The sequence below is a fragment of the Melospiza georgiana genome, chromosome 9, assembly GCF_028018845.1.
Source record: "Melospiza georgiana isolate bMelGeo1 chromosome 9, bMelGeo1.pri, whole genome shotgun sequence".
In the NCBI taxonomy this organism is placed as follows: domain Eukaryota; kingdom Metazoa; phylum Chordata; class Aves; order Passeriformes; family Passerellidae; genus Melospiza; species Melospiza georgiana.
The window spans coordinates 17,374,314-17,396,915 of NC_080438.1; the positions used below are offsets into that span (position 1 = coordinate 17,374,314).

At 38.6% G+C, this 22,602-nt stretch overlaps 1 protein-coding gene across 1 annotated transcript in view; it reads left to right on the forward strand.

Moving 5' to 3' along the window:
* COL24A1 (collagen type XXIV alpha 1 chain) overlaps nucleotides 1-22,602 on the forward strand; it is a 119,038-nt gene that overhangs the window by 48,156 nt on the left and 48,280 nt on the right. The window contains exons 20-24 of the mRNA XM_058029721.1: nucleotides 5,658-5,711; nucleotides 9,901-9,954; nucleotides 10,677-10,721; nucleotides 16,144-16,197; nucleotides 17,248-17,292. Coding sequence (XP_057885704.1) covers nucleotides 5,658-5,711; nucleotides 9,901-9,954; nucleotides 10,677-10,721; nucleotides 16,144-16,197; nucleotides 17,248-17,292 — 252 coding nt within the window. The remainder of the gene's footprint in view (nucleotides 1-5,657; nucleotides 5,712-9,900; nucleotides 9,955-10,676; nucleotides 10,722-16,143; nucleotides 16,198-17,247; nucleotides 17,293-22,602) is intronic.

Here is a 22,602-nt window from a genome sequence, read left to right on the forward strand (position 1 = left end):
ACCCTTAGGGCAGATAGGGATGGGAATCTTTCTGTCTGAAAAGCTCAGTATTTCCCCTTGCTCAGGAGTGCAGAGCTACTTCATCATTAGAAGGCAAATAAGGTGCATGATGCTAGATAATTAAAACTTGGGGTGTCCAGGCACTTTTTTTGAGTAATTGTCTGCAAAATGGTCAGTTTAAAACTGCAAAACAATGTTTCTCTTGATTTCAGTCATGCAAGACAGTTCCAAATAAACTAAGAGGTTTTTCCACCTTTTACTTCATAAAAATATGGTCACCATATGGCAAAATAGAAACAGAAGGGATGTAGGATAGCAGCATACTGGGATTTTGGACAAATTGAAGATATTAGAAATTCTATAATGAAAGGAATTTAAAATAAGCAACTTAAAACTAAAGTGTGTATGTGTCCCTCCAGTTACATTGTCTTATAAAAATAAACTAGTTGTTGTTGCCAGAAGTTATTTAGACACAACCAAATATATGAAGTATGAGCAAATAATGTAGATTTTTCCACAAGAAAAGCCTCATCCAGTCTCTTCTTCCAAAGCCAGACAGCTAGCAGGTCAGACAGGGCTGCTTTCCTTGTTCCTGTTTCATTATCTGAATGATCAGACTTCCTGTGACCCCATGTAGAAAACATGCATTATATAGTATACTCAGTGATCCCTTGATGTTTCTGGAAATAGAAGAATGTGATGGATTAGTGTCTTTCAAGTATTGAGAGTACTTTGGATTTAGTATAGATGTGACAATCCATACCATATGCCTTCTGTGAAAGATTTCATTTTTAAATCCCCCAAAACTTATATTGGGATTTGTTGGACTTTGCTGTAGCAGGAGGAACAGGCTGTGACTGCCCAGTGCAGAACCTCTCAAACTCTGCTTCCAGCTATTCCTCTCTCCTTTTGTCCAACATTAAGACAGTGAGATTTATAAATTTGTTTTGGGATTTATAAATTTGTTAAGAACCTGGGGAAAGAGCCTTTGATCTTTCCAGTGACACATTTGAGTGTTTCATTCCCAGTACAAAGAATAAGTAGTGCTGTCCCTGATTTTCTTCCCCTGTAAACTGCAGTAACTCTGGCACTCCAGCAGCTGAGCTCTGTAACTCTCTCTGCACACAGCTGTGGGAGCAGGGCAGGCAGACTCTGATCATCCTCACAGGGTTTTGTGGGTTGAAATGCAGATCACCAGTGAGTTGCTTCCTAAATCTTTCCTCTGCAGCTGTGCAGCCAAGGTACACCAGGTCAGAGTTGAAATAAGCCACCCACCTCTAGCCAGGGTCCATTTGGGACTGCAGTGCTGCTGGCAGGAGGGCAGAGGGAGGGACAGAGGTCTGGCTCTTGCTCTCTGGGTGGCCAGACAAGTTCTGGCTGCAAAGTGACTCTTTCAGGGCAGGAGTCCTGCAGTGTCAGGCCAAATTCTCTTCTGGATGTGCTTCTGCAGAGCCAGGGTCTGTCGTGTGCCTGAATGCCTGCTGCTCACCAACCACTGGATATACTCAGTGAACACCTCATGGAGTGGAGTCTTCATCATTGCGCTGCTTTGTCATGCATCTGAAAATGAACACTGAAATATAAAATTTCTGTAAAGCTTTGTTTTATTGGCATGATGACTGGAAAGTGCAGATCTGACTGTTCTAACTCACAATGTCTTGGTTTACTGTGTACAATGAAGTATGCAGTGCTTATTGTTCATGTGAATGAAATTAGACAAGCCTTTGACAGGCTTCCACATGTATTCAGAATATTTTATAGTTAAATTTTGCTCTAGGAATTGCATTTAATTATCCCCCCAAAATGAGGGTGAGTTATAGTTCCCTTTAGATGTGCCTTGAGAGTGTTATAACTAGGTTTCACGTGAAGCAGAGAGAATTTTTCATTGTCTTCAATAGAACCTTTTTCATCTGTGCAGTATTGTGTCTTGATCTGAAGTCATTAGCTCACTCTTTCAGGAAGGTACCTGTATGGGACTCAGCTGGTGTGTTCCATGCTCAAGGCAGCAGCCTTACAAAACAAAAGGACACATTCAAAAAACAGCAAAGAGTCAAAAAGGCAAACATTTTGTAAGTGAATCAGTGGCTGCTTTGAGGTCTTCATTTAAAAAAACCCTTTATTTTTAGTGCATGTTTCACATGCATTATCACATGATTTTTTGAGTTTTTGCAAACAATGCTAGGTGTGCAGTGATAACATAGTCTTCTGTTTCAATATTGCATCAAGTCAGTTGCATGCAAATGATTTGTAGGAAATATAGAAATAAAGATAATTTAAAGGCTGAACTAATTGTGTGCTCTGGCACATATCTGAGGAAATGCTCTTGTGAAATTTCTTATACTCTCTACTTGCCTTTGCACAGAATCTTCATCTGGTCCTTTCCCAAAGTTCTATGTCTGCATAACTCATGCTTTCAGAAGAATCATAAACACTTACTGGAGAATTGTAGGTTTTTGCAGAAACCTTCTTGAGATGATTTGATTATAATTAGTAATGAATCTCTAATAAGGTATCTTGTTGAAGTTCAGTAGCTACATCCAGTCACTCTTGCTTCTCAAAATTTATTCTCAATTCCCATTGAAATTAATTTCAACCTGTGATTGAATGAGCTCTTTTTGGAGCAGGGGAACCTGGTGACTGAAGGGGCTGTTGCACTCCCTGGAGACATTTTCCCTCCACGATGCCTCTCCACTCCTGTTTGTCCTGATCCCCTTGAGGGCAGCCAGGGGCATGAAGATGGGTGGCCAGTGATGCTGGCAAATGTCATGTGAAAATGGTTTGAGGTGACATTCTGCCAATGAGAGAGAATTCCCCATGGAAATGGAGTGTAATGTCTCAATACTTCTGATATTCTGCTTCCATATTAGCAGCCACATAGGAAAACAAAAGAAAAGCAAAAGCTTGGCAGAGTGCTCATCTCTGGAGCACTGAGATATGCCCTAACATAGTAACAACTTGGTCATCTCTGCATTTTTTCAAATTAAACATTATATCAATAAATGAGAGCAATAAATATGTTAATTTTATATTTAAGTGTTCAGTACAAAAAGCAAAACTCCCACAGGAAGGATAAAGCATGCTTGTGTTGAGATAGTTGGCACTTCAGATTTCTTTGATGCCACATTTCTTTTGATTAAATGAAGTGGATTCTAAAGTGCTTTCCTGGCAAAAGACCACATCTGTAGCAAGATTTTGAAAATAATTTGTATCCTACCAGCTGCTGGGCTTCTGGCTGATGGAAATGAATAATCTGCATTTCCTTAGAGGTCAATACCAAGGGCTGGTTTGTTCTGAATAGTCTGGAAACTACATTGCAGCTGGAAACTATACATAATCTCCTGGCCTTTCACTTATGGAAGAATAATGAATTTTTAATCTGGAGTAACTTCCCATGGAACTGACCGCTGAATAACTCATTTCAAATTTAGGCATTGCCAGAGATACATCCCACTTCACTATGAGGTATCTGATTGGCCAATCATTATATGAATTACCATTGCGGAGGTATTTCAAGAGCTCCTTCCTGGTTCATTCTTTTTCTGGAATTGTCTAAAGTGGTTGTTTGTGTCCTGCATTATTACATTTATTCATGGATTATTAATGTGAGAACATCTTAGAAACAATGTTCTAATACTGCCATAGCATCTGCCTTTTTTCATGGTTGTGATCAAGAGGAAAAGTCTTAATCCATCTTCACAGAAAAGATAAAATTATGACGATTTTAAATTTTTAAATGCATTGTTTAATGTTGATGTTCTCAGACAAGTAACCCTCTTGTATCCCAATACATGAAAAGATTTCAAAATACCATGTTTGTTCTACCTGCAATAGTACTTGTCCATGCCTACATCTCATGGTCCTTACTGAATTCCCTCCAGAAAAATTTAAATAAATAAATAAATAAAGTAGATCTATTCATTCATAAAAGCATTAGAATCTTTCTTAATTAACATTTTTCTAGGCAGATTGTTTTCTGGAATGTTTATTGCCAAGAGGAAGTTGTCTGTGTCAGCATTTAGCACTTGTTCACACATTAGAAATGAGCAGATTTACAGATATGTGAAACAACTCACCCCTTGGTAACTATTTAAGGTCTGTGAACAAGTAAATTTAAAATAAAGAAAGGACAAGCAAAAAAATTTCTAAGGAATTGACTTAACTCTTCAATGTATTTCAGCAGACAGCAGAGGCCAGGATTTTAAAAACACGTCCTCTTTTGAACTGTCTAGAAATGAAGGGTGATGCAAGTGAGTGTTCTAGGTGTGAGCCTCAGGGCCTTGGTGACATGTAAATAATATGCTCTGTGCCACCTAGAGGCATGTTGGAATTGTTGCACAGCTCTGCTTGTAACTGCTTATTTATGGCAAAAGAAAAGGAAACCACTGTATTTCACAATATTTTCACAATACTGATGTATTGTGTAATATTGAGTGTTAGAGTTGCTGCCCATCTTCTGAAAACTCAGACCATTCTTACTCTTTTGTGGTTTTCTTTCAGACTCATTAGCATCCAACTGATTTTTAAAAATGATTCTGTGTATGTGCTTTTTGTTTCCATTCTTGGAAAAATATGCATATATTTTAATCTATAATGATTTTCTCTTATTGAAGAAGGAGACTTGTTCTCCCGAGTGTTAGACCATGGGTTTGGTTAGATGTAGTAATAAATATTTTGCTCAGAGGAAGTGGCAGTCTTGCTGTTTTCAGATGGTCAAAATTTAGTGAAATGTGGAAGTTTATTAAAAAAGCAAAATCTTGTCTGGGGACTGAATGAGCAGTGTGCTAACTACAGGGTCAATTACCAATGCTTTATTTTATCATACAAATGTAAGATCATGGATTCTCTCTGGATGTTTATGGAATTTAACTCACTACTGTTTAACTACTACTGTATTGCATAAAGGCTGGCACCATTTTTCTTTTCCTTAAAATACACTCATTTCTTCTAAAGCAATCTAGCTGGAGCTGAATTCCTCTGACTCAGAGGCCTCCTCATGGTGTCCCAAGCCAATACCTACTGGCCAGGTGGTTTGCAGTGATAATTTTGGTTGATTCCTTTCCTGTGCATAATTACCTTTTCTTTACTAACAGCTTGACCTACACTAGAGTGTATTTCACAAAGGCCAGTTCTGAATAATGCTACATGCTGATGACCTTCAGTTAATGCCAGCCAGACCTTGATTATCACCTGCTGGTCTGGAGGCAAAAGCCTCTTCCCTTTTCTTAATCTTGCAGTGATCTTGTCCTTAACGTGGATTCAAGGCCTTCAGCTGCTCTCTCAACTTTATGAAAAGAGTAGTTGAATTCATAAGTACAGGACTTGATGCAGGCTGTTCTCTGGTGATTTTTTTTGTGCCTCCAAACCAGTCCAATGGTTTAATTTCAAACATTGCTTAGCGGATAAAAAGTCTTATTGTGAGAGAAATTAAATCCATGCTGACATCTGCTAAATTGAGTTTAACAAAAGCTGCCTAAAATCTGTCACTTATCCAAGTCCTTTCAAGGAAACATAATGGATTTTGACATTTTTTGGAATGGTAGAAGAAATTTATTTCTTGTTTCTGTGACTCAGGTTTATTAAATGAATGAACAGAATCAAAACAAGTACATTGAAAACATTCCTACTCTGCAAATCATTTGTCTGTATGATTTCTTTAGGGTTTTCCAGGAGATATTGGTGTACCTGGATTAAATGGCCCTGAAGGTCCTAAGGTAAGACTATATGAAAACCTTTTAAAAATAACAGTAAATAGTGTTAATCTCTGAGGGAAAGGCTCTGAGAGATGGACACTGGCATTATGAGAAGATAATCCTACTGTCAAAATGCAGGTACTTTGCCTCAGGTGTTTATATGAGGAAGTTATTTGAATGTTTAATGCTGTCCACACAGTTCTGAGAGTAATTACAGCATTAGGTGGAAGCTTGTAATGGCAAAATAAGTTTGAGAAAATGCTATGTAGCTAGAAAGTATCATATGTTTCACCTGTACTTAAATAGAATGCATGCCAAATGTATGCAGATCTTTGTATTACTCAGGTTCCACCTGCCCTAAGAATTATTTTTAACAATTTTTAAAAGAAATCATATTTGAAGGTATGGAAAATGTGTAAAATTTATGCACCAGATTAAATTATAGACAAAATAATAGATATAACAATTAAGGATAAAATTTATCTACAAAACTGTGCCAGAATAATTTAGCTTCTGCTCTTTGGTATATTATATTTTTAGACCAAACTTAGGCAATAATTACATAGATAGAGTTTTCAATGAAGCTTTGAATAAAAGCAGATATAGGAAATTTTTGTTGAATTGGAAATGGTAGAGACTAATAGAAAAAGTGCAGGTAGCTCAGAAATAACCCAGAGGAAAATGATTGGATGATATCTAAAGATTAACTGCTTGTTGAAAGGCAAATACCAATGAAGTTCCTCACTCATCAGCCTTGGGACTATTCTTCCACTGTATTTTCTGTGGTGAATAGGCACAAGTATGGCAGAATGAAATCTGTATATGAAACCAAGTTGAACATCTTTAGATTATCTAAAAAATGCACTTTTTGCTAATTCATTCCACCTCAGTTATTTCAGTTTGATTAATGCAAGAACTAAAACAATAAATCCCATTATAAACTTAGACCAAAGACATTGCCAGATCTCTTTGAAATGAAAGCACAATAATGCAGTTGGAAATCAAGTGAAATTGTAGAACATATGAGTCAAGATGTCTCATTAATGCCTCTGCTCAAAGCATGAGAATGCTTTATCTCTGTTGTACATTACTGGGCGTTTTTATTCCAGAAGGACTCGGTCAAGTGAGACTAGATGCAGAAATAGTACTTGAATGGCTTTATTCTGAGGGACAGTTTGTTTATTAGACTAAAATGAAGGCCTTTTTTGACCTTCAAGTAAACCAGAGGGCAGAAACTGGTGAGGCAAAAGAACTGTGCAAGACCAACAATATAATTTGTCCAAGAACAAATCATACAGGTTGTCTTTGAGTAAACAGACATTTTCAGATAATCAAATTGCTGAAGCTATAGCCTATGTTTTCTGTATCTCTTCTCTTTCAGCCATGGCAAGAGCCTTTTACCAAAATAGACATTAATAGGCTAGGCAGGCTGAGAGCTAGTTATCTGATGGGGCAAATTGAGGAGAAGTTAAAATGTGTTTCTGAGGGTGTCCACCTTCAATTCTGATTTATTGCTAACTTCTTTATATGTGTTTATGCATAATGTTAGCAGCCTTATGTGAATGAGTTTGTCCCACCATTGCAGTGGCTGTTGCTCTTGTGTTTGAGTTACCAGAGTGTTCACAAAAAAAACCCCTGTGGTGGTGAAAGACTCTGTCTAGGGTCTAGGGAAAATACTAGAAGAGAAATACAGCAATTCTTGATCTGCAGTTCAGATTTAATTGCCCAGGATTATACGTGAACAATGTAACAGATCTAATCCCTGCTGCTCGGTTTGTTCAGTGAGATCGAATTGTTGCACATTATATCTGAGGAATTTGCTAGAATTCTGTTTCTGTTTAATACATATGTTACAGATTTGTTGCGTTTTCACAGATTCCAGAGGAAAAAAGTTACGAAGAGGTGAACTATAAAGTTTGAGACTCCATGTTCCTTTGATACAGAATTACACAGCTGAACCAGATTTGGTGCTCTCCAGCACATTTGGTATTAGAGAGAAAAAGCTTAGACAGCCTGCCCTAGTCAGGGAGAACTGATGGCTTACATTTGAAAAGAAGGATTACCAAACTGGAAAAACTGTTATACTGCTCCCAGTACTGAGAGAGAAGCTCTGCATGACTTTGGAAATGTTTGGCTTTTGGGATTCCATCTGCCTTGAGTTGACTGCAGTTCTAAAATTTTCCTCCAGCTTTTATTTTTAGAAAACTGTTCTCATTATGCTGCTATTTTCCTCATGTTTTTGTTTATGCTTCCTCAGAAGCAAAACCCATTTTAAAAGCCAAGAAAGCAGGGTAAGCTTTATTTTTTAGGAGTTGGTGTGGGATAAATTCAACTTCTTGGACGTTTAAGCTCTATTGAGTGTGATCAGCTGTCTCTAAATGCCAGTAGAAGTTCTGGATTGTAAATGTTCCCCAAATTAGTGAAATAATCAGCAAATCTGATCTTTCTAAATCAATGTTCAAAGGATTTATTATGTAATTTGGTCTACAGAACATTACTCAGCTTGGAAACAATATTTTAGGAGGTGTTTGATCTTGATCCACCGCTTATTAAAAAAATGGCAAAACACACTTTTAAAAAAAAAAAAAAGGGAATAAGAATGTTTTTAAGAAGTTCTGAAATAACTTTGTTTGTTCCCTATGTTATTCTTTGCAAGTATTTCTTTGCAAGAAAAGTGAGAGGAAAAGATGGTCAGAAAATGCTGACTTCTACTGTAGTTTTTCCAGCAGTGTGTGTTGTACCATGGAAGAAGCTAAGAGCTTCCTTCCCCTGTTAACTTATGTTTGTTTGTATAACACATTTTAATAAAGTGATTATTAGGAGCTTCACCTCTTCTGGAAGGAATGGTCAGCTGGGAAATTATGTATGGGAAATACAGGATACCCCATTTGCTGACTCCTGTTTTTTTCCAGACACTTTGGCATATATGCATTGCCTCCCTTCATTTTCTGTTTTTGCCTGAAACCTCAAGGAGGAGTTGGAAATGTCATTTAGTATTAATCTTCAGTTTACAGCCTGGAATTTTTTTTCTGTATTCAGTTCAGTGCAGTGGAAGGGTGTGTACAGTAGCAGTGCTGCTGCCATTTGCACTGTGCAGTTACACTGCACTGAAATCCTTATGTCCTAATGGGCTTTGCTGTTAGACTAAACAGCTGTGCCAATGAGAAAATGTCATTACTAACCATAGGAGAATATTACTTATTTAGTAATATTTTAATTACTGCTGAAAGCCCTGCTGTCACTTTTGTGGTGGTATGTCCAGCAGCCCTCCACCCCAGTCCTTCCCAGACTGATGGGCTCTTCCCTGACACTCACTACCTTGAGATGGACTGTTCCATTTTTCTCTTCCATTTTACTTTGCCTGCTGAGTAAATTGTTACTGGACCAGTGCCTGGACCAAAGTCTAGACTTCAGCTTCATTAGTACACAGTTAATAAGGCTTACACTTTCCACCATGGCTTTCCTCAGAGGATAATCATATCTCTCCTAAAGGGCAGCTTCTTTGTTCTTGTTGCTTTATCTGATATTGTTAAGCTTAGGTTTTCCAGAGCATTAATATGTTTACACTTTTTTTGTTGTGCTATGCCAGGTCAAGTGCTTTTCCCAATTATCCTGTTGTAATTGGGGTGCCCAAGGTTTTTGATACTCTGCTAGCTGCAAAGTCTTTTTAACAAAGTTTTGAAAATGTTGGTGTGAGCAGTCATGAAAACTCTGAGCTGGCAGAGGTTAAGGTGCTTTATCTCTGGGTAGCTGATTATTACCCTAATAGAAAAGTAGGGGCTGAAAATCACAAGTAGTTTTGGACAAGCTAGTGGTCTAAATTCACTTTGTAGTTTCTTCCCATTGCAATGTGTCAACATGTGTTGTTCTAAAGACTTCCTTAATACAAGGTCTGCACATTGGTGATGCTTTAATCTTACAATGGTAGTGTGCTTTGCCTCTTCCAAAAGGAAGAAGCTGTTCTATCGTGTTCAAATATTTTTTTTTCCTTCTCACAACACAAAAAGAATAATGCTTCAGCAAAATCTATGTAGAAGTTTTTATGATGCTTGGTTTTCTGCATCTTTGCCTGGCTTTATATGGGAAACACTATGAACCAATGTAAGACATTAGGTGTGCTGCCTCACTTTTGGGTTTGTAGGAGGAGAGAGACTAGACCAACATGATGAAAGTTGATGTAAATTCTCACTGTGTTTGTTTGCATGTTTAGGGAGCTCTGGGTGACCGAGGGCCTCCAGGGCCACAAGGCCCCAAAGGAGTTGAGGTAAGATGAAAAAATTATCCAATTAAGAGATTATGTTTCAAAGTTGTGAGGGGTTAAGAGGGTTAGACAACAATGGTTAGATGTGCATGGTGTTGTCAAGCAAAATTTGAAGCCTCTTTTGCATTTTGGCAAGTGTTTTAAAATTTTTTTTAGCAGCCTTATGGGGATATGCATCCATTATGTGGTTTATTTTAATTTCAGTGGAATCTCATATTATATATGTCCAGAGCTGTATGTGGTTTTTCTAGTTGAACTGGGGAGATGGGAGGGAAGGGAATGGGAGCTGTATGGAAATAGAAAACATATACCAATTTAATTACAGTGTCATAGATACTCCTAAGTAAACACTTAGACCCCTATTAACTGAAAGGGGAGAAAGGCAGTTCCTCATCTTATAGATTCATCAAGTATTCTCAATTCATCATGATAAAAATAAAAGCTTATATCTTGAATGCTAAAAATAACTAACATAAAAATAATTTAGTTGGTGATTCTGAAGGTAGATCTCTAGACTTCTAAGGGGCTAAATGATGGGTTTCTGTGCCAGATACTGAGTGAGTGAAAGCACAGTGGTCTGTTTCCAGGTGTTTCTATCAGACTTGGACTCAGGCAAACACACATGAAGCTTAGGATGATATAATAAATGCAAACAGTTATCTGCAGACTTTCTTTTTTAAAACTGGACTTGTCACCAAGGTCATTGAAGTCCTGATTTCTTTTAGGGAGAAGTGGGACCAGCTGGACCTGTTGGAGGAGTCGGCCCAAGAGTAAGTATGAGGAATTTTGGTAGGGCAGACTGTTTTTCAGTAGGAATACTGCTTTGAAATGTAAGTTTACTGTGAGAAGTGATAAAATGGCATCTCCTGATTGAATGTGTGTTTTTCCTCAGAATATGCTCAAAGCAGAGCTGGGAGGGGAAATTATTTTCCATACAAAGGGTTTGAAAGGAAATCACTGCTGTAGTGCACGAAATATAATGCTCCTCTGAGACTGATGAAACTGCCATGTACCTCCTAGGGACTGAACCAGCTGATATATCAAAATATTTCAACTGGGGAAGAACCTACTCAGCTCACAGGGAGCAATGTAAAGGATGTATGCTTTAAGAAATCTACCAGAAACTTGGCAGATAGTTACTGAAAAGAATAAAGCTGCAAAGTCACAATAAACATGCTGTTTATGCTGACACGTTTTAAAAGTTAGCAGTTTAAAACTATCATCCAATTTTTTTGTTATTTATAAAAATATACTATTGTCTGAGAGTATTTCAATGGTCTTGAAGCTTATTTTTAGAAAATTTCTCTGCTAAAATGGATACTAACCTGCTCTAGGGATTACAGGAGTGTCTCTAAGTTTATTGAGTGCAATTTGATCTTCTGCCTTTACGTGATTTGATTATGTGTGGTAATCACTGACTTGCCTTTCATTCTGGATGACTTCCCATTTCTTGCATGAGTTTGAGAGTCTTTTCCACAGTTTTCTGCTTTTGGAGTGGATATATGCATATGTCATTTTTCCTGTTCAGTAGCTAGTCAAAGCTGGGAATTCGCTTTCTGTTAAAAATTATATTAAAGTATTTATTTGCCACATAGATTAGGTGTTAAGACAAACAAACTCATAGCAAAACAAAAAAAGGCAAAAGACCAAACACAGCTTTCCCACAAAAGTCTCTCTGTTTTTCAGCTGAGGAAAACATGCAAAAAATTAAACAGAATTTCAAAACATTCTGTAACTTAGTTCAATATTGATTTTAATCTGTCTGACCTTCTGCCGAGAGCCTCATGGAAATTTTTATTTTGGCTGCATCATCCTTTGAGTCTCTTCCTTGGGCAGGGCTTCATGGCTGGACAGCAGCTCCCATGTCGTGCTGTGGCCATTGGAAAGGAAGATGCTGCAGTGGGTGACTCATGGGCAGTGAGACACCACCTTCCATCCCCCACATCACCGGCACGCACAGGCCACCATCAGCCGCTGTCAGAGTGACCCAGGAGGAAACATTTTTGTGTAACCTAGCAAACTGAAATATGTTTTATCTATTTTGGGTCAATTTGACCTAAATTATTAAGGTTTTTATTTCTCTCAATGGGAAATGTGCACACCATTGGCATGCCTTATGGCTCTCTGGTTTCTCTCTCACAGCAAGCAGCTGAGAGCAGAGTATGTGCATCTGAAGGGAGCCCTAGGGTTGCTGGCTCTAGACATTTTTTACTAGCTTGCTGGCTAACATACTCCTGAAATGAGAGATAGGGGAAAAGGGAATTTTGCTTGATGGGCAGCTCTGCCTGTTTTTCTTCCTTGTCCAGGGGCCCAGAGGCTCTTGCCTGGATTCTCTGGCTTCTCTGGACTCCAGCTGTTTCACAGCTCCAGGCCAGCTTGTTTGTGCTGCTGCTCTGCACTCTGCTCCCACCTCTGCTTGTCCTTGGTGCTGCCCTCCCACATGTGACACACGCCGAGTGTGTGGGTGAGAGTCACAGCCAGGGCTGAGATCTCACACAGTGTAGCAGGACTGAGTCAATAAGCTGCTGAACACATCTGTCTTTTTAAATTATGCTTGCTTGACTGCAGTTTGATGTTCATTTGGTTTACATAGCTTTTGCTTCCATCTTCAGTGAAAGGAGTTTTAAGAAGTGGATGTTGCATCTGAAAGTAAACACTGTCCCTACTGTGTTGTCACTGCACTCATTAAATGGCCATGGGGGCAGAGGAGGGACCTGAAGAAGGGGTCTGGCTGTGCATGGCCCCAAGGCACCATCAGCTGTCAGCTCTGTCTTTAGCTGACAGATATGTTTAAACTTGTGTTTTGTAGCCTCCAGGAGTGGGAATTCTTCATTTTCCTCATCAATCTGCTTCAGTTGTTTGCCTGGTTTACAGTCCTTTTTTCTAATGTCTGGCTGTTTTATCTGGAAGTCTTGCCTGTGTTTTTCTCACTACAGCCTTGCTTCTTGCCCCACAGGCTTTATTTGTGGGCAAGGTTAAATAGGTTTGTTCTCTTCTCAGCCACTGTTACCTTAATTTGCTTGGGCTTGTCTGAGGTAGGTGAAGTATCCTTGTAGGTGATGTACTGTAAACCCTTCATTATTCTTGCGAAACAATAGCAGAGCAGGTTTCTAGTGCTTCTGGAATCCTCATCTCTTTTACAATTTCTGGTCAAAATATCCAATCCCTAGTTCAGGTTTGTGCTTGTGGCTAGCTGGCAGCCATAAAATGTCACCTCATTTTTCTCCCTCCTTCCTGCCCTGCCCTTTTTTCTACCGTTTGCTTTTAAAAACATGAAAGAGACCAAAGACTCCTGGGACTCACCTGAGCGGTGCTGCCATCAAAACAGATCGTCTTCTGCTGGAACAGAAGTGAATTTGAACCTGCACAGGGGTTCTCAGTCCCCGCTCAAAAAAGAATTTCCAGGTGTCTAAAGCAACTAGAGACAAAACTGAGGATGTTCCCCTGCTTACTCAGGATGTATCTCAGTTCCAAAGACCTCAGTCTGTCTCAACTTTGGAAGAGGTGTTTGAGCTGAATCTGATCACATCAGTGCATGTTTCATTAATTCCTTTCCAAACCTTCCTACCCATTCTATTCCAAAATCAAATACTTACATTCTCTTAAATTAATCCTTCTACAATGAAAAAAAAAACACCTGATTTTTTTGGTGCTTGCTTATTTGTCCCATAACACTACATGAATTGCCCTACTAAAGATGTGTTTATTCAGTGTCCACCCACTTAACCCTCTCTCTCAAAGGCTATCCAAATATTAACACTAACTGTCAGTGTAGCTCAGCTCACTCAATGGAAGCATTGGTGTTTTTTTTTGTTTGGTTTTTTTTTTTTTTAGTATCTTCATTGCTGGAGAAGTAAATGCCTTTAAAAGAGTGGAGATTGTTTTAAACCAGAAAGTAAAAAGGAACTGTTTCAAGTATATTCCTTTCTGAGCTATATGTGTTAAACAGAAGCTGGAATTTATGTAGTCACAAGATGAGCAGTTTCTCCTGATGATAGTGGAAAATGTTCTCAACTCTGCCCCACACCCCCAGTGCAGTATTTTTTGGAAGTGCCTGCCTGTGGGCTGAAGGCATGTGGGAAGCCTATGGAGGGATTGAAATAGAGTGATAGTGAGAGATATTTATATCCACACCTGTACATACCAGTTGTGAGGTGAAAGGAAGCACACTTGGTTGCTGTTTCCTGAAAGAGAAGGGTAGAACTTGCAGTTAATATTTTAGGAAACAAACATTTCCTTTGGGATTGCCCTGCCCTGGAAGAGTAATTTTCTCAGAGGTTTGCCAGTAGAAAAGCAGCCATCCCTACTTCAACCTTCTGTCAGTGGCTTTTCCTCCATGTGTAAATGTATTGTATTTCTGTTTAAAGCCAAATCCATGTGTTTCAGATTGCTTTACCAGTTAAATCCACTTGTTCCATTTTCTGATCAACTTCCATCTGTTCTATGTCCTTTGCAGCTAGTATATAGCTGAGGAGTGACAGCCAAGAAACCTTTACAAGCTGTAACTCCAGTTCAGCTCTCATAAGGCTTAAAATTATCAAGGCAGTTTATAGGGGCCACTGCTTTTCTTTTGATGAATTTCACTTTAAGCATTTTTATGTTACAGTCTTGCTGTATAGAAAGACCTTAATTTTTTTACAGCAAAGTAGTCCAACAGTATGTAGTGACCTGCAGAAGCCCATCACTTGTTCTTTGTTAAGCCTTGTGGAAAGACATGACTTGCTTTATCTGGTTCTCTCAGAACTTCTCTTCATGGTCATTTCTCCCTACATTCTTGGCTATTCTATATATTAGTCCATTGGCAACAACAGAAATATGTTCCTAAAGTGATTTTATTTATTGAAATTTGTTGGGCAGGATGAAATCACTCAGGTGGGCAAAGAGAATGAGAGTAATAGGAAGGGATTAACACAAGTCATGGAACCTGCTGAGATAATTTAATACCATTTTATCCATATAGAGAATTTCTCAGATGCTCAGAAATTAACACACACATACTCTGAAAGACAGGAACACAGCAGCTGAAGCAAAAGAGCCAAATGAAAAAATGCCATCTCTTTTTAAGAAAAGTTTTATTATCTGTTGCTTTACTTGCTCTTTTCTCAGCTTATGTGGAATGGAAAACTTTTACTACAGACTCTGGTGATTCCAGTTATTCAGTTTGCTGGAGCAGGCACTGGTCATTTCTTTTTAGGACCCATCTGCATGGTTTTGATTCTGAATCATTAAAATGTTGAATTAATTTTCTTTCTCCAGTTGTCAGCCTCCAGCAATCTCATCAGCAACTTGCTCAAGAGCCAGGTCCAGTCCCCTGGACCTTTGTTTGCTGGACCAGGGCCTTTTCCTCAGAGCAGATGGGGAAAGTCTGTCTAGGCAGGTCTGTGCTCTCCAGATAGACAAATGGTCAGGCCATGTTTTATGTGGTAGAGGAAGTAAAGTGTACTGGGAGAGAAAACAATTTCTTAAAAGGGAGACATAATTACATTATAAACATCTAATTGAAAATTAAGGAGGAAAGCTTTCTGGTTTGTGTGCCTTTGTGAGTCTGTGTGAGTGATGAGAGAGGGAGGGATGCATGTTGTGAAGTGCTTCAAAGATCCTGTCCCTTTGTGATCCTGCTCTGATTGATGTTGCTGCATTTCTTCTGGCTAGCAGTGCTATTACCACAGTATCATGGCAACCAGATCTGTCAGCAGCAAAATGCTCGTGGAGAGAAATGAGGCTCAAAATCATCATAAGGAGCGGTGTTTGAGCTGATTTTGTCTGGTTCAGGAAGGACAGTTATGACAGCAGTCCCTCAAGTCTAAGCATCAAATTTTATTAGTGTTGAGTCCCTGTTATGCTGGAATTAACCAGGAGAGAACATTGCCTTGCCCTTTTTTTATTTCCCTAATATGTTTTTTCAATGTGAAATTAAAATATGTTTCAATCTTGGATTGTGACAGTTTTTCCTCAGTGTTAACTGCTGTAAGACCTAATACAAATTTTGCTTACTGCTCCAGTATTTGATGAAATATTAAACAACGTATTTTCAGATACAGATTTCTAAATACACTTGCTTAAAAATTTTATATTAATTATTACTAAACTGTACTTTTTTAATGCCTGTATTTTGATAAATGGATAAACTGGGATGAAATTATCTTTTTGAAATAAAATATTTACAATATTTTATTCTAATCCTTACTTTAGGGAAAGCCAGGACAGAATGGTTATGTAGGTGACCCTGGACCAGAAGGTTTGAAAGTAAGTGATGGTTTTGATGGTTTTATTATGAAATAAATTGAATGCATTTGGAATAGAGTTATACACTATTTACAGTGACATACCAGTGAAAGCACACATGATTCCGAAGAATATAGATGTGTATCATACTGATGATTCTGTTTCTTGCAAGATCCCATTTTGAAAAAGGAGAAAATCATGCAGGAGGCAGGATTTCTAGGAGACAGGGATGTGTGAGCAAAGACTGCACCTGCTAAAATGAAGTTGAGCAGCCTGGAAATGTGAGGGTGCCTGGACCAGGGGGCAACGAGGGGCTCAGGGCAGTTCCTACACTGGCAGGATTTTGGAAGTGTGAATGGGGATGAGATGAAGTGCTGCAGCTCAAAGGAGGAGCTCCTGGCAGCAGAATTTCCCAGTGGTGACCTGCAATCTGTGTAAGCAGTGCACAAATAACTGTTTATCATTATTAGATAACTGGATTATAGTCCCAGCCAGATAAGCAATAGTGCTTACACACCCAGCTTCCACCTGTGAAACACACAGCAGAATGTTCCAGTTATGTAAAAGTGTTATTTTGGAGAACAGAATTAATCAGTACTTAATGATAGTTTCAAGATTTTGGGGGAAGGGGGAGAAGTTTGTTAAAATGTCATTCAAATGTCGATTTTCCTAATATTTCATAACAAAATTACAGTAATCAATAAAGTGCACAGGCAATATCTGCTTTTAAAGCAGTAGTGAAATAGTGAAGGTATTTTGCTGAAAGCCTTAAATAAAAATAGAATAATTAATTTATAGTGTTTGCTGACCTAATGTGTTTTGTGAGCACTTAATTGATAGTTTTTATTTGTGCAGGCAAATCCTGAATATATTAGGACATCATTTTGCCAGATCAAAATTAGCCACTGACAAAATAGGTTTTGGTTAGTTAATTTTAGCTTTTAAAGTTGTAATTGGCAGATGTAATTTAAAAATAAGGAGGCTCCTAGGAAAACAGAGGACTTTAATATACACATATGAAAGAAATTACTTTTCTAGTGAACTCAATTATCTGTTTTCTGCATTTAACAGGGAGAAAAAGGAGACCAAGGAAACCTTGGAAAAACTGGTGAAGCAGTAAGCTTGAATTCTCTTTCTGGTTTAATTTTTAATTCTGTTTTATTTGTAAGCGAATGAATAATTGGTTGCAGACATTTCTGATGAAGTTTGCTGTATTCAAAGCTGTAGTATTTCAGTTATACCTTTGTAATCTTTAAGATTCATACTCTTTAAAGAAATTTCCCCTTTTAAACATTTTCCAAAATTAACTCTACTTTTCTCCCAGCATGTTGTGTGAATATTGCAGGTGGTTGTAGGGATTTTCCAAGGCATGTTCATGTAAGTGAGCAAGTGATCCTTTTCCACTGCATCATTTGAGAGGCTGCATTTAGCCTGAGATGTACTTTGCAGGCTTGTTCTCTCTCTGCTCCATAAAATCACAGAGCTCAGGGTGACCTTGTGGTGACATGTAGTCCATCCTCTTCTGCCTAGGCAGGATCTGTTATCTTTGCATAATTTCTGACAAATATTTGTCTAACCAGTTATTAAAAAGTTCCAGGACCAGGGCTTCTCTATTTTTTAAAAAATTATTTCACTTGTGTAACCTGATTCCTTTCTGCTGGAAACAGCATTTTACGTATGGCGGTTGTTATTCTGTGCCTCTTTCATTCTTTCTTTTCAGGCTTAACAGTCCCAATTCAATTAGCCTGTTATGTTTTTGAGATAATTTAAGTCACATTCTAACTCCCCTGCAGTCTGTTTCCAATTCATCCAAACATCTATGACTCCAGCTTACTGCCCAAGCTGCTAAGAGTGCTGAGAAAGGAAACATTGCTTCCTACAAGCCTATTTCTTGCATAGACATGCTCCCTTTTACAGTAGTGTGTTGTTATTCAGTTTGAGATCCACAACCTCCTATCCTGCTTTTTTAAAAGGCATGATCTCTCTCAGTTCTTCCACTTCAGGTGCTTTTTTAGTTGATAGTTGTCACTGAAACATACCACGTTGGAATTCTCTCTGCTTAACTTCATCCCCTGCCCTTCTGTATTTTAACTTTTGTCTGGGATTTATGAGCAGATGTGAGCTTGTTGGCCTATGCTGGAGTTACCCAAATATTGTGTAGAACATGATTAAATTGATTTTATTTCTGGAATTCACCTATGCTGAAGAGAGATACCACACTTTGGTTTGGGCTTAGTGCTGTACTTCTCACATGAACTCTGTTCAGCTTAGTGGGTAGTCAGAGTCAGCTCCCCATTGTCTGCACAGCACTGAGCAGATGTACCTGAGGCACCTCATCTAATGGTTGGTGACTGCAGGAATAGGACAAGCTGCTGCTGTAAGGTCAGCTCCACTGGGCACTCTGGAGGTTGTGCTCTGGGTAAGGGCACTGAGAAGCCGGACTCTCAGTCTGTTAAAAGCATCTGCTGACACAGGAAGCAGCAGTGTCATGACATTACATAGGGTCCCCTTGAAAGTCATGCAGCATATCTCTAAGGGTGGCTTTTATTACATGTGAATTCTGTCTTTCAGCCTGTAACATGTTAGGCAAAACTGATAGCATTTACTATGTTTTACAGTGACCAAAACCCTCAACAAAAGACAAAGCTGTGCTCAATCTCGAATCCTTACATCAATACTAGTACATGAAACAGCCACAGAACCTAGTTACTTAACTTTCTGGATTTGACATAGAATTTTATTTTTTTTTTGCTCCAAAGTGGGCTTGAATTCAGTGGATAAATTTTGCACAACTCAGTTATTTTGTATAGGCATAATGTCTTTCACCACTAGAAGAGCTCCATTCTATGTAGTAATTACTAGCGCAAACATAATCAATGATGATACGTTGCAGTGATGTTAAATAAAATCATCATACCAGCTACCTGACTATAGTCAGAGCCAAGCTGCAGGAATGAAATAATATTTTCTATGCCAAACAAACCCTGTTACAGTCTTGTAAAGAAAGATAATTATGGCCAATCATTAATTACTATTTCCCACTTGTGATATTTGGAGAACTTATGTGATACAGAATGGCACACGATACCTGAAAACCAAAATAGTTTCTAAGTTATTGATAAATATTTCTTATTTTTACCTGTGGATTGTAGAATATCTTCTGCTTTGTGTACATTTATCTAATCAAATGAGCTTCATAGGCCCTTGATGTGTTGTTACCTTTGCATTATCTGGCAGCAGAGGACCTGTGCCCACTACATGATCTTTAGGGGGATAATATATATTTTATTGTCATTGAGGCCAGTGATGAAACACCAAGAGGAGACACAAGTACACTCAACTCTTAGACTTTTCAAAACCCCTTTTTTTCACCTTATTCACCACTGCAATCTGTAACAGTTAAGCTTTTCCAAAAAGAATTGAACAGTACTAATAGGAAGAATATGGTTTTTCTCATATGCATAAAATGCTTTTCCAGACATGAGTCCTGATGCAAAATATTCACTTCTGTATGCTTTGGACACAGACCTTGCTTCCAGCTTCTCAACAGCTTCTGTTTGTAACAAGTAATTTCTCTTTCCCTTGGCACGCACACAGAGTATGGACTTGGTAATTCACAGATAAATCCACTCACTGCTATTCAGTGTTGGCTCTGGTGGCATGAGCACATCTCTGGAATTAAACATGCCACACACAGACAAACAAAAAAATTGAAAAACAAAGTGCAAAAGCAAAGTGCAAGTGCTACTAACCACTGGGACAGATTTTGAGATGGAGTCAAAGAAAGGGGCATATCTGTCCTTACTGATGCCTTGTGCAATTTGTGTGCTACCTGGTGCTTGGTGGCACTAAATACAGAGAGGAACTGTACAAATAGCAGTAAAAATGTGCAAGTACAGTAAAGTTTATTCAATAATAAAGGCAAAGGGAAAAAGAAATTGCTAAAATGTTGATAATAAGCCCAATGTCTAAAGAATTTTGTGTATTTGGTTTTTCCCTTCTGCACCGTGACCTCACCAGCTTCCCCTTTTGGCTTGTCTACAGTTTTCTGTTTATTCATTACATCTATGGACAGACTTCTTCAAATTACAGAATGTAACACATATTTTCAAGTCCATGGTAAAAATATATTATACTGGTTCTTAGCAGTGGGGAATCCATCATAGCATTCCAGTTTTCCAAATGACAACTAGTGCATTTCCTGAATAAGCTGTCCAAAGAAGCAATTTTGCAATCATAAATCCTGTAAATGCTGAATTCATTGAAAATTGTGCCATGACCACACGTGCCTGTCTGCTATTGATACCAAAGGGTTGTACCAATATTTTTCTTCTGTTTCTTTCAATTTGCTTACTTCCCCTGGTATCATCTATCTCTTGTCATTGACTAAAATGTCTGCAACACCTGTTTGAGGTGCCAAAATAGTTGTTCCATTTCTCTAGCAGCTTTCCCAGGTCCTGTTTAATACCTGCTTTGAAGAGCACAAATGGCAACTCTGTACAAGCAGGGAAACTTCAACAGCAGGAGATTGGACTGTAGCACTTGGCTTTTCAGCCTAGAAGGGTGGAATATGTGCTGAAATTCAGCTCTGTCAATAGGATAGAAGCCACAGCATCCAACATTTCTTAGGTCACATGAAGCTGCTGATTCCTCAGAGCACATTTCTGCCAAAATATTGCTGGATGCTTGTCCACTGTGGAAACAGAGTAGACTAAATTTATGAAATGTTCGCTGTGCTCATAAGCATAAATGACACGCATTTAAGAGTAGACCAGGAATGTGCTTCAAGTCAGACTTCAGACACTATTCCTTAACCAAATCCTACAACAAGAACTGTTTTTCTGGCAACAGCATATGTTGTGTTTGTTTAAAGGGGAAGGGAGGCAGATTGAGTTGGGGCTGCTTGGTTCAGCAGAGCCCTGAGCTGAGGTAGAATCCAGCAGCTGTTCCTTGCTGCAGGATATTTGGTTAACTTTCAATAAGTCCAATTGAAGAGGGATTGGTTAAGATAGTGAGAACCAAGGGAACAACAGACAAAGCAAATGTACACTGCTGATGAGACAAAATCTTTTGGAAGCCATGCCAAAAGAAACAACCCTTTCAGCTATTGAGAAAATTCCCCTTGTATTTTGGGGGAGGAAATTTTTTTTCTTTGCTGACATGTGCAACTGCATGTTTTTATGTTAGATAAATGCAGTTCAGTGATGGAGAGCAAATATTTGAAACTGATTTCAAGCATCTCATACAAAAGATCAATTTGCTAAAATTTGTTAAAGAAATTGAGCCTGTACACTTCTGAATTCGAAATCCTTGATGTTTGTACACACATTGAGACAGCGTAGAAGGGTAGAACTGTCAGCTATAGTATGTGCAACTGGTGTCAAAAGGCAGAGTTCATGAACCCAAATCCTGGAAAAATAATCTCCAGAAATTACATGTCAGCAAATTTCCCTGGTTGCACATAGTTTTTGAAACAACAGAAAGAAACCAAGCTGGAATAAAGAGTGCTTTGCCATGAAAAAACCCTTACAGTGCAGCAAAGGAAAAGCAGTGATGTTCAGGCTGTGGATGGCAGCTCCAGAGCAGGCTGCGAATGGTCAGTCTGCAGGAGTCTGTGAAGGACAATAAAACACTGCAGTCAGGCCATGTGCCTTGTAGCTGAGCTGCTTCTGGGAAGAATTACCATAAAGCAATTACCACATCCTTCAGATAGGTAAAAATCAGCTGGATTAGGCACCAGGGATGCATAATTCGGGGAGAATGGAAACTGCACTTCCTTCTGCTTGAAGAAAAGATTAAGTGAACTTTAACTGATGTGTTCAGGATGCTCAACAGAAGGAGTTGTTTGAATTATCCTGAAAAGTCTGGGCTTTAGGGATATACAAAAGAGAATTTTAAACCATAGGCTAAAAGATAAGTCAATTGAGGAAAGCGTTTTTTCCAAAGTCTGGTGAATGCATGGGACATTGCCAAGGGCTTCCAAAGAGGGAACTGCTCCAGCTGCTTTCAAAAAGCAGTTGGATAGAGATTATTTTGGGTTCTATGAAGGACTTAACAGTGAATGGCAATAAAGGTGCTTCTGTGTCTTACCTTGTGCTTGTTTCTACCCCAGGTGACCTGATATGCTATAGCTCCTGCTGAGAGGAGTGCAGAAAGAGTTACAGTAGCTAGAAGTTAGCTTTATCAAGCTGCTGCTCATTTTTCTTAAAGGATTTTTTGCTGGTGGTTCTTTTTATCATTTTGGTTTCAGCTGTTTTTTAGGGTTCATAATAGTACCTGCACATGATATCTGCAGTTCAGCTTCCAGAATTTTGTCAGTGAGCACATCCTACCCCCACTTGGTCAGGCAGCTTCCCTTAAATGCAAGCATTCCTCTACAGGTGCTATCAAATAGAATTACCCTGCTTTACACTGGAAGCACAATTT